At 40.0% G+C, this 18,904-nt stretch overlaps 2 protein-coding genes across 2 annotated transcripts; one reads left to right on the top strand and one right to left on the bottom strand.

Annotated features, from left to right (window-relative positions):
* The first annotated feature begins 4,352 nt into the window (after positions 1 to 4,352).
* On the top strand, positions 4,353 to 13,405 carry LOC119693465 (cyclin-dependent kinase 5 activator 1). Its single transcript, XM_038117017.2, has 2 exons — positions 4,353 to 5,077; positions 10,735 to 13,405. Exons 1-2 carry the CDS (start codon positions 4,418 to 4,420, stop codon positions 11,104 to 11,106), a joined length of 1,032 nt encoding a protein of 343 aa, XP_037972945.2. The 5' UTR covers positions 4,353 to 4,417; the 3' UTR covers positions 11,107 to 13,405.
* An 859-nt stretch (positions 13,406 to 14,264) lies between these two features.
* On the bottom strand, positions 14,265 to 18,737 carry LOC105383451 (methylosome subunit pICln). Its single transcript, XM_011553499.3, has 6 exons — positions 18,452 to 18,737; positions 17,983 to 18,123; positions 17,601 to 17,693; positions 16,509 to 16,642; positions 15,344 to 15,445; positions 14,265 to 14,624 (listed from the first exon to the last, which is right to left on the bottom strand). Exons 1-6 carry the CDS (start codon positions 18,571 to 18,573, stop codon positions 14,590 to 14,592), a joined length of 627 nt encoding a protein of 208 aa, XP_011551801.2. The 5' UTR covers positions 18,574 to 18,737; the 3' UTR covers positions 14,265 to 14,589.
* Positions 18,738 to 18,904: the final 167 nt, after the last annotated feature.

Consider the following 18,904-nt stretch of genomic DNA (forward strand, 5'->3'; position numbering starts at 1 on the left):
TATACGTACTTAATTTATTGCAATCATCCTTTCTTCGTACCCTGTGACCCTGAGTCAATCACGTTCCTCCCACCTACCACCAAATATAGACCACATTCGAAACTGTCCATATATCCTTATCCTATTATTTTTGGTTCGAAAGTTATCGTGAAATATCAAACTTTAAAAAAGGAACGCAAATATTAAAGTTACTTATTAAAAATCTAACTACTCTCTTATACATAAGATCCTAGCATTCTTTGTGAAAATTAAGACTCCATTCACTGGCGCTCCCACTAAACAGTATAAATGTATGAGAGCCTAGGATAACAGAGGCAACTTTAGCGTGGAGGTATCATAGATACCATATAGTGGGAGAGCGAGTTCGAGTAGTGTGTTGAATAAACGTAAATTTCTTTATCTCTGGTAAATTTGTATGGTGCGTGAGAGTCGCCAGTGTCGCCACCTAGATGTTAAAACGTTGTACTGCTCGGCGCCATAAAAAATGCGTTGATTCTCACTGCTCCAACGGGTAATAAAAACTTAAAAACCTACACAAGGCCCTCTGACTGCTTCACCAAAGTGCCAATATGTTAGAGGGAGCTTTTACACCGTCCAAGTAGCAGGCAGCGTTGAGAAAGTGCAGCGTTGGCACCGCTAGGTGGCGACACTCATGTGCCATACCAATTTTCGATTACTTTTCATAACTCGAACGGTGTAAAATCACCGTAAACAGGCTTGGTAGTACTGTAGGTAAGTATTATTTTTCAAATCACAGCACGCAATATTTTTTTCATTTCCGGTTTCACCCCCGCACGTTTCCTCTAGGCTTCCACCCTCTACAAGTCTATACACCCTTCGACACTGCAAGGTCATTAAAAAAGCGCTCTTGTCAAAAGGTCATTCACCTTCTCGTATGATTCGCAATCCTAATCCTAGGGTATAGTTTTCGCTGGCCACAATCGAAACTGCACCTTAGGTTGCTAACTTTGTGGGTGCAGTTCGGTTGTTGTGCGTTGCAGTCACCCTCACCCCTGATAATGTCATTTTATCCGTCTGTCTGGTGCAACTAATGTGGAGTTTTGACTTGTGATGTCTGCTGGAATCCGGATACATGTGTTTGGTGATTGGGAGGATACGTGGTCGGATGATTTAATGCCTATTTAGGTAAGTTGCAGAGTGTTGGGGCTATGTCCAGTAGTTGGTGTTGATTTATTTGTTGGCTGATGATGATTATTGGTAGTGGCAGTAAAGGTAAGCGTCTACCTTTCGGCATCGTATGGAACGGACGCATCGCATTCAGTATTCTTTGTAAGCATAGAAATTCACACAAGTGCATCCACTTCATCGGCGTTTTGCCATTGCAGTAGATTGTATTCCTTGTATTGCTACCTAGACTTCTATAAATTCTTATCTCGTCACGTTATGCCTACATAACAACAAGCGTTTACAAAATGGCTTAACCTTATGCATTTATTCTGAATGCCTATGTCATGCTAAGTAACCGATGAATAAGATAAATGTGTGTACATTTCAGCTTATGTGGAGCAAGTCTACCACTTGTGTAAACACATCCAAGGCTGAAATTTCCTTTCAAGATTATTTATATTTATACAACACTTCAATAAGTGTCACAGGTCATAGGAAAAGGGAGATATAATCCTCAAGATTTGCGTAAATAGATGTACATAGATACTAGTACAAAAGACTGTTGTTGTTTTTATGGTGTTTGCGTCATGGTTTTAAGAGTCCTAGGTACTATACCTAAACAAAAATAAGTAGGATTAAGACTAGCGACACCACGACAAAGAAGAGGAAGCGAAGAAGATATATAGCTTTATAGCAAACCCTCAAACCCATCTGGCATTCAGTATACCACAATATCTGGAACCTAAGAGCATACAATATTGTGACCTGTTGAAGACGGCTACATCCGGCGGAAAAGTGGAATGTTATAAGTTTAACGTGTCTGTGTAACTATCTGTTTGTGGTAGGAATCCCAAACTACTCAACCGATTTTCTTTTTATTTTTAGGGTCGTAGGTAAAGTTACCCCAGTGTTAGCGACTCTTACTGTTGAATGTCAGGGGTTATAAACATTGATAAGGTTAGGTTATATTTATACATATCGCAGTTATTAATAGCTTAATATTTGTCGAATAGTCAGATTCCTCAAGCCGTGCGGCGGCGGCGCGTGTTGAGTGGGAGCGGCGCCGCGGGGCTTCTGTGTCACTAAACACATTAATGCGGCCTCGGCATTGCGTTCCTGAACGTACCTTTGATTGCTGACGTTTTATTACCGGTTCGAACTCATAAAACATCTTAATGTTGCGTGCATGCGTGCACCTTTAGCTAAAGTCTCCTAAAAAGGTCTGTTTGTTTGAGAGTTGAATTGATCGCGTTTTAGTGCACGGTTTTATCAAATTCAGTTTATCTCATAAAATTTTTGATTAAGCAAAGCTGCTACGACCTTGCTACGTCCAAAAGAAAATTTGCAACGCATGTGCTACGACGCGGCGTAGCAAATCTCGTAGCATTTTGGAAAGCCTTGTCGTAGCGGCTCGTAGCAGAGATCGTAGCATTTATTTTCTAGCTTTCTCTTGTAATTTTGTGAGAAAATAATCGTTCATATGTATTATCTTCTTACATCAGTAACGTATTTGTACTAATGCACTAACTTGATGAGTAGGCTACCTACATTGCTACACAATCATTTTGCCACTGTTGGCTTAGATTCACGGCCGGGACAAATATTTCTTCAAAGACGGATATTTATCAATCTGATTAGCCAAAGCCTCTTTTCATTAGAACTATCAAAACAACTTAAATAAAACTGCTAGATAAAAAAGTTTAGGAAAAGCAACCAGAAACCTTCAAAGTTCAACCAGTAGAAAAAAGCTCTAGGCAGCCGTGACTTCAGTCAAGGTTGCCCCGGGTCTGGCAAGTTGCTGCTGAACTTTCAGCACAGTACGAGGTAGATGATGACTCAGCGATTTGGCATCCATTGCGGTGTGGTCTGGTCACTGTGCCTTGTTATGTGTAAAACTAGACAAGGCAGACTACAGTAATATGGTAAGTATAGCCTAAAATGAGAAAAAGGCCAACGATGATGAATTAGTGAATTAAGTAGGTTAGGTAGGTCGTCGTTGAACAAAGCAAACTAAACGGTTTGTCTGTACTGGGAAATTTTAAACACAAATATTTACAAGAAAGCTGTACTTTTAAGTTTCTATTTTTTTTTTAAATCTAACTTATAAAAACGCTCACAGAGTGACATAATACCTACAGTACTTAAGCTTTTTTTATCAGCAGTCAGCAGGACAACATAGAACGAACGAAGTGTAGTAGGAAGGTAGTAGCAGGTCTCCATAGAGGTAGTTCGTTAGAGTTGCTGAACAATTCGTGTCATCGGAAAAATAGGTTTGGGACTTTATACCTACCTAAAAAGCTTTGTTTGATATTGTTTTTTTGCTAATTCGATTGTGCCGAAGCACCGTAGTGCATGTAGTCTTCATAAAATTTGTATTTATGTGTAACATTCAAAGCTAATTAATATTGAAGAATATTTATCTAAATTAACGTAATGTTCTACGTTCTACCTAAATTGTTTTCAGAACATTGAACGAAAAAAGAATAAAAACTCAAACACACTTAATAAATGTATCAAGCTAATGCTTTTAGCCGGGGCGCGGGGTGCATAATTTGTCACCCAAACATCTTACTGCATCTTTACTTAGCATAATCCACGCTCGAACAAAGGAATAATAAACAATGAGCTTTCCGAGCTTTCCCCCCGCGCCCCGCGCCGCCGCCGACAAATATACACCAAGTACCTGCACGGCGGAAAATATCTACTTTGACTCATATGTCCGGTAGCAGCCAGGTTAGTTCTCAAAATGAACCATCAACCTACATCCGCCGGAAACTGCCCAATTAGAGGAAACAACCCCGGCGGCGAGCTCGGACCTAATTCAGTTTGGATGCTATTTGGACCGCCGAGGTACTCGCTCACATAGCCAATTTACGCCACGTCGGCCCTAATGCCGTCAGGTGCCGGAGGTGGCAGAAAAATGAGACGCAAACACAAGTAGGTCACAGAGGTCATCGCGAGCTGACAGTCCCGGGCGGGATGCACCGATCGATCACGAACCTCTGTCTAAAACAGAAACTACACGTGGCACAAATTGCTCAAGTCGATCAAACATTACCTAATCTAAGCGTGCCTTATTATTGAAATTCAAGTTATTCGAATCGCGGGGAGGGTGGCATCCGGGGGCGGGTGGGTGGCGAGGGTTTGTTTACCGGGCGGGGGCGGCGGCGCGGGGGCGGGGGCGGTCAGCTGGCTGCGCGCGCCGCCGGGTCGATAGCGGGCGCAGGCGCGGCGGCCGCGGGACCGCACTCTCGCCGCCGCCGCCGCGCCGCCCGAGCGAGCGCCATGCATGCCCCCACCTAGCGGGTGCACGCGCGCGGGCCTCATGGGCACCGTGCTGAGCTTCAGCCCCCGCGAGCGCCGGCCCGCGGCCGTGGCGCCGCCGCCGGAGCGCGCGCCGCTCGCCTACTCGTACGAGCGCCTCAACAACGCCAAGAACCGCGAGAACCGCGACCCGCCGCGCGACGACCGCCGCGCCACGCTCGACGACGCCGCGCGCATCATCTCCGAGAAGACGGCGCTCGAGAAGAACCTCAAGAAGCACTCGCTGTTCATCAACGCGCTGTCCTGGAAGCGGTTCTCGACGGCCAACAACAACAAGAAGAAGCTAGAATGCAAGAGCAAGAGCGTGACGACGTTCCGCGCGCCGCTGGCGGACAACGCGCCGCTGGCGCTGGACCGCAACAGGAACCCGGTGCCGCGCGCGCCCGAGCCCGCCGCGCGCGCCAGCCTGCTCAACAACAACGTGTGCTGCGCGGAGAAGGCGGCCCCGGCGGCGCCCCCGCTGGCGCCGCGCAAGACCGTCATCCAGGCGTCCACCAGCGAGCTGCTCAAGTGCCTGGGGGTGTTCCTGCACGCGCGCTGCCCGCGCCTGCGCGACTTCCAGGCGGGCGACGCCGTCATGTGGCTGCGCACCGTGGACCGCTCGCTGCTGCTGCAGGGCTGGCAGGTCACTACCCACATCCTTTACTGCTTTAGATAATGAGTTCCTAGAAGGCGCTGTAGGTGCCATCACAAGCTGTTGCACGATGCATAACAAAATGAAATAACTTCTATTGATATCGAGCTGGACTTTCTCCAACTGTGAGTCATTGAGGATGGTACAGCAGCCTGCAGGTCCTCAGTATACGACATATTTATGTACCTCACTAGCTATTCGATAAGAAACCCACACACAAAAGGCGATACAGCCTCCGTATGTCTATTCCTAAGCTCTCCGTTGTAGCAGTATTGATCCAGTCCGCTCCAAACTCTCAATTATTGTCAAGTGGAAGCAATCAATAACAATCTGTAGTGACTGCGAACGCGAAATTATTGTCTGCAGTGTAAATAGTGTAGGGTTTGAGTCAGGTTCAGTGTGCATGCTATCGATCATGAGTCGTACCACAACAAATCACATATCACGGGCTTCCTTTCAAGGTAACGCTTTGTCTGTGCGCATTAGCGCAGATTTGTTGTGGGAAACTATCTTTTATTTACATTTCTGAGTTCTGTTTCGTATTTGTTCCTTCAGGATGTGTTGTCTTTGTTTACATAGGTACTTGGATACTTATTTATTTAAAGGATACAACGGTATCGTAATTTTTATTTGTGAGCATACCTAATGCAGTTGGGAGGCTATACTAGCTACTTAGCTTAGGTGACTTTTTTAATGAATTTCCACAGGATACTTACGGTCTACACCTAAGTAGATATTATTGGGGATAAGTTAACGCTAGTAGGTATAACACGCCCTAGAAAATGTTTTTAATGTAATCGCTCGGTGGCAGGACGTATCTAATACCCCTATCCCTATACGTAGTAAGCAAGTATTATTTATCACCGTAACGAAATATGAAGCGAATGTTCTATGTAATCAATTGAACACCATGCAGTTAGCTATTAATTTAACAGCTTTGACCCAATTTGAAAATGAAAAACCAATATGAAACATAATTTCAGTATTATGTTATGTGAAATCTACACTATGTCACTGAAAGTTAATGAACAAAAGTGTTCTACGTAACAAATCACGTAATGTTGGTCATGATTTCAAGATATCTTTTAAAATTCATCCACTGCTGGACATAGTTTGTTTGAAAATGACATTGTTAATATAGAGCCATTATAAAATTCCTTGTTTGAGGTTTCTACTCAGAGGCTCATATAGCCTATTGCCAATTCAGCCTCCACTGGAATTCTTATCGCTATGAGTTATGATATGACCATATTTTTTTCTGAAGGTAGTCCAATATCTCAGAGTGATGAGCCTCTTTATAGGGCATCCTTTAAATCAATAATCCATACTATCAGTGTTCACGCTTCTTAACAAACCAACATTATCATTAGCGACACGCACTGGCAGAATTGAGCTGTCTTCACATTTTGAGGAATGGCATATTCTCTACCTAAGCCACAGCGGGCCGATCAAGTTCTAGGTATAGGCTGGGCCAGGGTTACGCCGGCTAAGCTGACATGTGACTGATGTGTGCGTATTGCGTAGCATATTTCCTACCACCTAACCAGTAGGTACCTTACTATGGTATAAAAAGTTGTAATACTGTTTTTTCAGCCCCTAAATATCTTACTAGTTATGTTATTACTTACACAATCTATCACATTAGAAGCTAAAGGGTCAATTTAACCACCCTATACGTACTTATACTAAATCTTCCAAATCTTAAGCTGAAGACAAAAAAATGCCCTTCGACGAAAGTGGTCCCTTAAATATTTAACAGAACCTTTAGCGTAAGTCAAGATGCGGCTGGGTAATGTAGCGCCAAGAGGCTGAATTAATAATGGGGAAAAATTCAAAGTGGATTTCAAAAACCTACCCATATTTAGCCATAGGTCTGGTGGTTAAGGAAAGCATTAAAATTTATTTGTAGCTAAACTGCACAGGGTTATACTTGAAGTACCTATCAAGGTACTGTTCCAATCTAATACTATATATCTGTGGTTCCAATAAAATATTTCAGGTGTCTACTTACGTACAATAATTACCAAATTATTACAACACATACGCCCAATTAAGTTATATCGTAACAGAACGAGATTATACCATCAACGGTTTTCCTTATAGTCACAAAAAGCTTTTGTATGAATGGACAGTCCCTAATAATTACATAATAATTAAAGCAAGACCAGATAATCGCGACCCATCACCCACTACATTCACTACACTTGCATCAATCAACATAGCTATACAATTGTATGTACACTCGTCTGCCTTACTACCAACTTTTACTAGCCTTTACTCCCTTAATCATAAAGCCACATTTCCCTTGGACTGAGGGTGAGTCTAATATCCAGTCATGCGGTTTCCTAGCTCGTAGTACAACGCAGTAAGGTGTCTTTCCCCGTGGCTTAGGGTTTGCAGTAATAGGCAAGTGTATAGGTATTCGTTCATTGAAAGGGCCACGCCACCTCAGTTGTGGCTTAAAATCGATACAAGCACGCAACGCCGTCTAAGAAACATCAGTCTTTTAGCCGTACTATTTGTCCTTTTTATCTGCAGATGAAAGGCCGGATATCGGTGGTGTTTGGGGAGGAATGGCTGATTTTATTCGGTTAGTGGGATAACAATCGATTCGACCGCCTCGGGAGTTGGTTTATTTATAAACAACACTTTAGAGGCGGATATTTCTTTCGATTTGATCAGGTTTTGGCTTAGGGAATGCTCGAATTATTATTTATTATACTATAATTAGGCAATGAAGGTATTGCTAGGTATGTTTCTCGGGCAAAGTTTTTCAGTTTGATCAGGAGATCTTTAGATCTTATTTCTATTCCTGTGTACATATTAGCTATATTATGCAAATCACATCATAATATATGATCGCAGTTACCTAGCTAATATTGTATTTACCTTCTACCAGGAAAATTACAGTTCAATCATAAGTGCGAATAAATTATTGAATGTTTTGGCGGCCCTATCTCTGTATTATAGTGTTATGGCCTCGGAATCAGCCTCAATATTTTTACAATATTAAATAATGCTAAGCACCAACTAAATTTATCTATTAACCTGGTTTATTTTATGTAGATAAGTATCAAAGTACCTATTAGGTACTCCGAACAGATTTATTAGTTGATAAAAAAATATCTCTCCAATAAAATATCAATTACATCAGCATACACAACAACAAGCCACATAAAAATACATTATTTTACCGATATTATGGGTACGTTGGTATATAATGAGATATTTATCTACACCATATACTTACAACCTACTTACACATAGTAACAACACGAAAGTTTATCAGTAGATGCCAACCTAATAAGTTGCCTACCTAGCTGAAAGTTCACGACTATAACGTATTTAGTGTTATGTTAGTGTATTATTCACCCCAATCACCCCTTCCTTTCTTCTTCTTTTTGAAAACCCTCTCTGGTACAGTTTAGTTAAGCGACATTCTTATTTTTATCATACACCAAACCAATGCCAAGTACAATAATACTTATAGGCATGTATGTTTTAGATGTCACAGTTATACAGAATTCGTACGAACGGAAAGCGTAAAATGATTCCCAATAATGGAGTAGACACAGAAAAGACCAGCCAATTATGGCTTGGAGCCAAAAACTTAACTAACATTTTCATCTGATCGTTACAAGGAAAACCTTTCTGGCATCATTAGCTTGGCAGTTTGCACTTTGAATTTTTAACTAGATAACAGAAAATTATATTATGGTCCCGTGTTGGGCGCCAAACGGAATTGAACATACTCGTAATTATAGACGAGAGAACAATATCGTCAGTTTCGTCATGTCACAATCAAAATCTAAAACGCGTGTACGGTGTCAATAGACTGCCACGCATCACACTGCATGTTGCGTAAATGCGTGTCCGAACGTTCCTTGTGAATATCTCCGTTTGTATAGAAAACACGCACCACAGTCCAACACACTGAAAGTGCTTCATGCGTTCACGCAACACGCATAGTGATGCGGGGCTGTGTGAGAACCGCCTTAAGGTACAGTATAAGGCAGATCAATCTGAGCCCTCTCAGAAGCATTGTTACTATGAGAGGGGGTACAGGTTTTTCTGCACATGACCGTACTATAGGAAAGTTAAAAAAAATCTTTGGTCAAAAACGCCGCGTGACCTATCGCTTGTTAGACGGCAAGTACCATGTAAAACGTGAAAACTTTACAAGTTGTTCCAAACAAATTCTGAAAACACAAGGAAGTTGAGTCTTTCGTAAAAACGCTTTCAACTTCCTTGTAAGTATTGCTTAGTTCTCAGAACAAAACACTTTATATTGCTTCTTTATAAAGATTTTGATATTTTAAATTAAATTTCTGGAACACTGTTTTCCTGGTGTAGGTACTGCTACCAGGTAAATTGGTTTTGCAGAGTACACTCACTGTTGTATTTAAGTATTTTCAACGTCTTCTGTTACGATTAAATGCTTATTTACACGATATTCTATAGATGATTTCCTTAAATAAGCACAAACAGAAAATGGCACCATCTAATGAGTCATCATCACGACCCATCACGACCCCACTGCTGGGGCACGGGTCTCCTTCCAATGAAGGAAGGGTTTTAGGCCTAGTCCACCACGCTGGCCTAGCGCGGGTTGGTGGACCCTAGTGCGGTAATCTAATGAGTAATGCGGTCCAAGTTTAGAAAATTTGCTTCCAATGGTTTCAATACTTGAAACATTCAATATACCACCTGTAGGTATTACATTAATTACAGATAAATAGGTGATAGGACAGATATGACGTCATAGAGGTCGAAGTCAAAACTTGAGCTCATAATTATAATAATATCACATGTGTCGGGGTAGGGGAGGTTTTCATGCTTCACCTATAAGCTATAGCTATATTATTAAATAAATAAATAAATAAATATGTGGGGACATCTCACACACGGCCATCCGACCCCAAGCTAGGCAGAACCTGTGTTATGGGTGTCGGACAGCTGTTATATCTACACAAATACATAGATAGATAGATACTAAATATAAATATCAACACCCAAGACCCAAGTACAAATATCTGTCTTTAAACAAATATCTGCCCCAGCCGGGAATCGAACCCGGGACCTTCGGCATAGCAGTCAGGGCCACTAACCACTACGCCATTCGACCGTCATTCGTATTCTAGCTTCCATATGTGAAAAAAAACACGAAGTAGGTACTTGGCAGCTACAGCTCTAGAAGTTTTCAAGGCTTTTCTTATCAGATGATATTTAGTTTCACTGGAACTCAGTCCAACTAAGTTAAAGCATGAAACAGCTATAAATTTAACTCTAGTCAACGTAAAGGTAACTAATTAGCTAATATGGATTTTTGTAGCTGCTTTGTTGAGAATTTTTTATTGTCTCTTGATCTTTGAGAACGGAATCCTATAGTTACTAAATATTTTTTTATAGTTCATTCGAGACAGCCAGGTACAGGTACTTACACCCCCACAGATAATATAATAGAATACAAATATCATCAGATCTACCGTCCGCGTCCCCAACTACACTGTCCTACCCAGACATTTCTGCCAACAAACCTCACGGTTTGGCAAATCTATGTGTCTGTAAATTGTTTTGTGCTTTTTTAAATAAATGTGTTTAACTAAAAAAAAATTCCCTTTCTCAACCCCACATTTCTCTACTTCCAGGACGTGGCGTTCATCAACCCGGCGAACGTGGTGTTCGTGTACATGCTGGTGCGGGAGCTGGTGGACGGCGACCGTATCGCCCGGCCGCAGGAGCTGCAGGCCGTGGTGCTCACCTGCCTCTACCTGTCCTACTCCTACATGGGTAACGAGATCTCCTACCCACTCAAACCCTTCCTCGTCGAAGATTCAAAGGACAAATTCTGGGACCGCTGCCTGCTAATAGTCGACAGGCTGAGCTTCAACATGCTTAGGATCAACTCGGAGCCAGGGTTCTTCACTGAAGTGTTCACGGAGCTGAAGGCGTGTGGGGTCGTAGACAGCCCGGTGGTGGCGGCCCCCGCGCCCCCCCCGCACGCCATCACCGCCGCCTGACCGCCCCGCCCCGCGCGCCGCGACCGCCCCTGCCTCGTCTAGGCCGGCAGTCAAGCCCCACGTATTTGCTCAATCCTTCTTTTACGTTCCGGAGTGAGGAACTATGATTGACTGGCGCGACGAGCGTGCGGGCTGATTAGCGCATCGCCATACTTATTTAAATACTGTGTGATACTTTGGTAGGACTGTCGATATGGCGACAGAACGGCAACGACGTCACATAACATGTTGTAAGCGCAGACTTACAATTTATTATGCTGCACTCTTTCGTATATCACTTGTATTGTTTATCTGGTAGATAATTGTCTGGTAATGTTACGGAGCCGCGCGCCGGCGGTTAGTTAGGTAGATAAGGGGTTCTTTGTAGTTGAATGATCGTATTGCCATAGTTAGTTGATGTAGCGACGCTGGGAGAGTGCAATATGCGGTGGAATCGGTTCATCCTTCTATGAAGTGTACGTAATACCGGCTCTAAGCGCGGGACTTGTTGTTTTGAGGCAAACAATTCTTATTAATTAAAAAAATATAGGTCAAATATTACGAATGATTAAGCGTTTTGTACAGTAAAGTCGAGTAAATAAAATTTAGGCGTAATCGTATGTGGTATCGAGATGTTTCAAGTGGTGGGTGGTGAATGTCTGTTCAGTGGTCACCAATGCGAGTGCAAAGCATTTCAAACACGATAAAGTACCATTATATTGTTAAATCCAAAGTTTTCTTCGTATTCTTGCATTGGGTAATTGAGAAATGAAATAAGTTCCTACCTAAAACCATTTACAACGCCCCGTCTCGTCTACACTCAGAATAATGAACATTTCATAGAATGGCGCTCGCATTGGAGACTCACGGAACCGGGAGAAAGACTTGCAAGTCACGGAAAAAATATACAAGGAAACTTTATTCTACTTTCACTTCGTTTTCAAAATGCCTAAAATTCGGATACGATTGTTCTAAGTTAGGTTTAAATTTAACGGTCGTTTTCGTGAGTTTGGCCCGTCCTTGGTGAGACTTTTGTGCCATACGTGTTTAATTATATTATCAACACTCTTGCATGGGAAGTATGACTATAATGGCAAAACAAATGAAAAAAAACTCACTGTTAAGTTCAAAGTCATAAAAACGACTTTAGTATGAAAATATTTAGGTAATAAAGCGTCGTAGCACGCGAAATTGAACTTAAGATGCCAGTCCTTTTAATGACGAAGCGCTATAGTCACGGAAGGAAGTGTGAAGGGTTATTTTTGAATGACGCCTCATTTAGGAAAATTCAGAGTAGGTTGTTACACCGGAATGATATTGTGGAGCGTTAATTGTAATATTAAGGGATATTTTTATGATATTCAGAAGGAATCTCATGTTCAAGTCATTATTGGATAGGTGAATGTAGGTGTCTGTGATGTTGTTTGATTTTTTCATGTTTCTTTTTACCATTTCTGTTGTTTCGTATTTTAATTTCGACCCCACAGTGATTCGTTGTAATATTTATAATTAAACTAAGGAGTACATGTTTAAGCCACTATAGTAACTTAGTTAAGGCAATAATTCCATTTCTTGTAACACGATTCGTCTAAAATAGTATCTAATTATGATAGTTAACAATTTATCTTTAATTTATTGGATAACTGAGTTGTTTTTCAAAAAGCTTTTTGTTATTTATGAATATTTTAAGATCTTATTTATTTTACATCCGTCCTTAAGTTTTATAGCTAAATCCATTCAAGTTGTTATTAAATATTTATTACTTATGTTTTTTCTGCTAATCCAGTATGTAACTATTCTAAGTATTCGTTCATTGGCGTTCCAATTAAAGTATGTATGTACGAATTCTGGTAAATATAGTGTACTAGGTAACGTGTGTCAGGTGTGGTGCATGTCCATTGATAAAATAAAACATAGAAAACACTAAAAAAAACAGTCAATAGGTCTTTGGCAGTCTGTGGTATTGAAAAAGCCTTAATAAAACTGGTTTGTCTAAGATCAATGACCGTTACAAGAGCTATTTAAATGTAATTAAATTTCTCCATAGTAATCATTACTTACTTAAAAAAATGTAAAAAAAAACTTTACTCCTAAGAAAATTTACAACATGTCAAGAAACAGTAGCAAATGAATATCTTAAATATTAATATTTTTCCAACAACTGAGCCAAATTTGACTGCCAAATACCTATCTACAGATAATGAATGTCACGTTGCTAATGAATACAGGCTCTTCAGTAACCATATGTAACTCACGTTTGTTACTTACTAATCTATTGTAAATATACCCAATTATAAAAAAAAAACTTTCGTATATACAACTGTGTTGTTTTATTTATATACCCTTTGCTACCCCCTTATAATTTAGCGAGATTTAAGTATTGGTTCTTTGCTTATTTAAAGGATTTAAGTAAGTAAGGGTTTTGAAATGATTAAATAATTATGTTCACTTTAACATACTTTATTATTAATTATCATAAAAGTTTGGTTCTACCTACTTAGCAATAAGAGAAAAATACAATAGCATCAGGATCTAAGTTAGTTTCATATAAAAATATACAATTAGAATATAAAACTATGAGACAGCTTGTGCTGTGAACAGATCCTTAGCTGAAATCCACAGTACAAAAGTGCAACTTCAAATAACAAACGTATACGTTTGTGAAATTAGCTGTTTTAATTATAACAATAATCATTCGTACACTCACAGGAATGTTTAGTTAAGACGCCATTTTGAAAATAATAATTCCTCAGAATCCAAAGTGGAAAACCCAGGAAATCAATAAAATAAAGTGATGTGTAAAAAATGTTATTAAAGATTTTCGGTTTTTTCCGCTTTAACTTTTTGTGATAGTATTTATTCAATTTATTGTCATGTCGCAAGCAAATTATAGTTTAAACTTAACTTGACTTGTAAAGGCACTGTGCAACTTATTGTTCCAATCGCCAATAATTGGGTTTCTTTAGTTTTACTATTTGCGTTCGTAGCTTTTCATTAATTTGAAGGTTATTTCACAAGAGATGTGCGTTGCCTTCTTTTGTTTATACAATGCAGTAAAATCTATTAGAAAAAATATTTAATTTGCAAACATTATTCGAGACATATTTTATTTATTGAGTTTGAGTAGAAATGCATTTTTTGTGTAACCAAAAATAATTACGTGTTTTTTTTCTCTAACGACGCAACATTTAGATATGACGTTTTTCTTCATTATATTTTTATACGATGATCATTCACACATTGTATTCCAAATACTAAGGCCGACAAAGTATAAACATTCAGACGAATCACTTTTAAAACTACTCATATCCATCAAGAAAGAACAAAGTTATACAAAGTAGTAGTACGTACAATACAAGTAGATAAATACAATTAAATAGATTTAGGCGTACCTTGAAGTGCAATAATTACTACAGGATGGCTTTACTGTACTGATATTTTACTGTGGATTGACTCCGTTTTCTGCGTCCCAGCGTCCGACCTCCTTCTATGTCATGCCAATGTCTATGGATTATCACCAATAGCTTCATCTTCCTCTTCTGAAATTGAAAAATAACCTTTGTAAGAAACAGTGGAGAGTGGCCCAGCAGTGGATGATTGATGGTTGATAACGTTGCAGACGTTAAATGACAATCCTTGTACCAATGAACAAAGTCACAAATATTCAACTTATTCAAAATAAGAGGTCACTTGTAAAGTTACCATTTATTTGTTACATTTGGACAGACACTCCATATAGTTCGTATTGTTTTTCAAAGGGGTGGATGGATTATGAGATAGACATGTTGGTTAACGATGGGGTTAACGTGTTCTAGAGTGGAGACGCGACGTATGCAAACGTAGTGTAAGATGACCTTCGGCTAGATGGGGTGACGACTTGCGAAAGGTGGCTGGTACCTAATAATTGGATGCAGTAAGCTATAGATAGCTTCCAGTGTGCTATGGAAGAGGCCTACGTACAGCAGTGGACTGCTATATCCCATTTCACGGGGAAAGAAATCTGACAGAACCCATTCGAATAAGGGTAGTTTTTGTTTGTATCAGGGCCTCGAGTGCCAGTTTTTCACCTATCGAGAAGTGGAATCGAAACGCAAATTTGTATGGAGCGGGAAACACGCTACCTAGCGGTAAGTAGCTGTACTAGCTCCGCGCCACACAAATCTGCGTTTTCGATTTCACTTCTTGATAGGTGAAACTCGAGGCCCAGATGTCTTTCCCCGTGGAATGGGATATATATGATGACGATGATGTGGGTTACCTTGGCAGCTGTCTCCGTTGGAGTTGGCGAGGCGCAGCAGGCTCAGCTCCGCGGCCGCGTCCTCGGGCGTCCGCTCCACGGCGTCTTCAAACTCCTCGTCGCCTGCGCAGAAAGGGAAACACGTCATGGAAGAAGAGAGAAGCGCGGTGCAGGCAAGACAGAGATAATAGGGTATAAGAGTGTGATAAAAAACAAGAGTAGTTTAAAGGAGAATGGCCATTTCTCTATGGCGCCATGACCCAGAGCGGCCATTGATGAAACATACACTGATGTGTAGTCCGTGACTACAGCATGTACTGGTATTAATTTTATTATTATAAGGCATGGGAGAACGAAGATATAAGTGCTGAAAGATCAAGTCTTTCTACTGTACTAGATGTTACCCTCGAGCTAAAAATTGATTTTAAAAGTGTTTCCGTGGGAATTCCTGGCTAAAAAGTATTTTATGTTACTTCGGTATAACGGGAACTTGAATAGAATGAAATAATTTTTGAAATTGGTCTCTTTATAAAAATAGGTTTCTGAGTGTGAAATGTGCAAAAATAATTATTATATTATTTGCATAAATAAAATCATGTAATACATTTTGAGATGCGCTATGAATTGGGAATCCCATGATTTAGATTATAAAACTTATTTGTGCGTGTACCATTCAGCAAAATCTTATTTAACGAAAAAAATATATTTCATTAATTTACTTTTGAACCCTAATATCTCAAGAACCCCATGGTTTAGATTTTTTTAAATATTTTTCCCTGATAATAGACATTTTTATCAATAACTTAAAATAGGTTTGGTGAGTGGCTGCTAACTTATGCAAAGCGGGTCAGGTTTCGCCATTCTTCTTTATATGATGACTTTAAATTACACTATGATTTGCTGCGCGGCTTGCTGGCGTCCCAGCAAACGCCTAATAGGCATGCACACTGTTCAGGGATAAGAACCAGTTTGTTCATTATAAAAAGATCTTTATTTAGGTTCGAACATGCATAAGAAACTGCTGTACGCGTAAGTTCAACATAATCGAGATCTTAAAACAATTAAAACCAGCCCAATTAAGTAGTAAATACAAAAAAATATACTATGTTATCACTTATTACTTATCACAAACTCTATGCCAATCTACTTTCAATGTTCCATCTATGGCATTCTATGGTCACAATACCTTCATCAAACTCCTCTCCGTCCATGTAAGAGTCCTCATCGTCCACCTCGTCCTGAGGGTCCGGGTGCAGAGCCTGGCCCTGGCTCATGGCGGTGTACAGCGGCTGCAGGTCGTTCTCACTCTGCGGCAGGAATCTGGAAGAACAGGCACTTAGACTTAGGGCCACAGGCGGTCTATTATCTACATATCATTTTTAAAACCAGGTCACTTTTTTTTGGGCAGAATAATTTTTATTGGTATAAACAAACTGTATTGCCATATATTTTTTAAACATTGTTTACCAAGTTATAATACAATACAAAATTTTACGGATTTATCAGGTTTTTGGAAGCACTAAACATGTGTTAAACAGTATCTTAAGTTATTGTGGTAGGGTCCAAAGTATCAATGGGGTATGTTTTATGACTTCTGAATTAAACACATCACAGTATTTCATCAGAAGCTGGGGTATTTAAACACCCATTTAGCCATAATTCAAAAACCATATGTGACTAAAAAACCTAATGCCTACCTAACCATTGCAATGGTGTTCACAGAAGCAACTGGCTTACATAACGTACATCCCAAGAAATCAATAAGAGTGCATCAAGGCCAGCCAACCATTTACCATTTAAATGGTTTTACATCTACATAGCTAGTTTCAACCATGTGTACTGTCAATTGAAGCAGGTAATTAGTAATGCGAACCTCGTGTCTTGGGACTCCTCATAAAAATATTAGACAACTTGAATGGGACCAATTAGGCTTAAAACTCTTCTATCATTGGAAGCAGACCTCTACCCCAGCAGTAAGGATGTGATGAGTTGTGAATTTGTGATGAAGTTATTACAAATAAAATAAAAATAAGGCTTAAAATAAAGTTTAGGGGGTTTTAGTTTTATAGGTCTTAATTAAAAGTCTTTTTAGGGGGTGGTTGCCAGACATAGCCCCTGTCCCATTTAACAAATTATTCCCACCCTTATAAGCTCAGCAAAAGCTTGTGACTGGCTCGACAATATCACTGGTAGGCAGTGTTCTATGCACTTTTAGCCAAATTTTATAAAGTCCTTGTATTGAAGGAGCTTTTATGTTTGACAAAGTTTGAATGCTTACCGTAGCTGTGTGATGGGAGTCTCTTCAGCGTCAAAGTCATCATCATCCTCGTTGGCATCTCCGGAGCCACCAACAATGCCCAGCTCTGGTAGTCTGTGGATATTTAACATTGTATTATATTTCAGTATTCTAAATGGTTTGAACCATTAAATAAACTAACAATAAAGGGTATTATAGTTTATTTATTAGTTAATGGGGTTTGCAAAAAAGGAGCTTGGCTCGGCCAGTGATGTAAGAACTGTACTTTATAGTGTCACAACCTGAGCAGTTAGCAACAAAAGCTTTCCTGAGTGGATAATCCTTAAGCTAACTACGGTGACAAAGCCTAGTCTACTGTCTTGTGTTTGTCACCAGCATTCTAAGAAGAAAAAGTATAGTATACCTGAGTTCATAGTTCAAGACCATGTACAGGGCTGGTGTAGGTTCTCTCTGGATAGCATGCAGAGATATGGTGGGGTACTGAAGAGAGATAGTCGGGGCTGCACCGCCGGCCGTCAGCACACCGCCACCCCATGTTACATTCCTGGAACAATTCAAGAACACTTATGACATACTACTGTTTCTATTGGAAAACTTAGGGGAGTTGAAAACTAAAAATTGAGTAGCTTATGACAGAGTTTTGGATGCTAATGAGACATTCAAAGAGTTTCATTTGGTGGGTCATCTTAAACTAATTTGAATCCTAAAGCAGTATATTCATGGTGCATCTATTTTAAAGTTATGTTTCTACACAAAAATATACAGATACACATTTCAAACCAAGAAAAAACACCAAGAACACCTAACATTTTCAAGTCTGGAAAATGTCGCATTTTAAAAGAATGTCGCAGTAGTAATCAAATTTAACGTACTGTTCAGTGATGAAGAGGGTTCCAGTGCCCAGTTCCTGATCATTTATCAGCAGCTTCACCGATGGCTGCTGAAGAAGGATTCCTTCAGCCGGCGCGGAGAACGCGGAGGAAACCACAACCATTTCTTTGGTTTATAGAAAAGCGTATAGATTACTTCGAGCAAGAATCAACTTTTCGTGCAAGAATCACAGTACATAGGGTGCTAAATGAAATATAGAAAGAGGACGAAGATCTAAACACGTTTTCTTGCCTCTGTTTCGCCGTTTTCGTTTATTTTTACATGTGTTGCAAAATTTATTATGCGAAATGAGATGAAATAACAATATATGATGAATGAATGATTCCTTTCTTTCGAGTTTCGTCACTAGTTATTATTCTGTGCTTTCGTTTCCACCAACTGTATCACACACATGCATGGTGTGTTGTGCATGGAGAGATATGTTTGAGGTAGCA

Source organism: Plutella xylostella, chromosome 3 (genome assembly GCF_932276165.1).
Source record: "Plutella xylostella chromosome 3, ilPluXylo3.1, whole genome shotgun sequence".
NCBI lineage: Eukaryota > Metazoa > Arthropoda > Insecta > Lepidoptera > Plutellidae > Plutella > Plutella xylostella.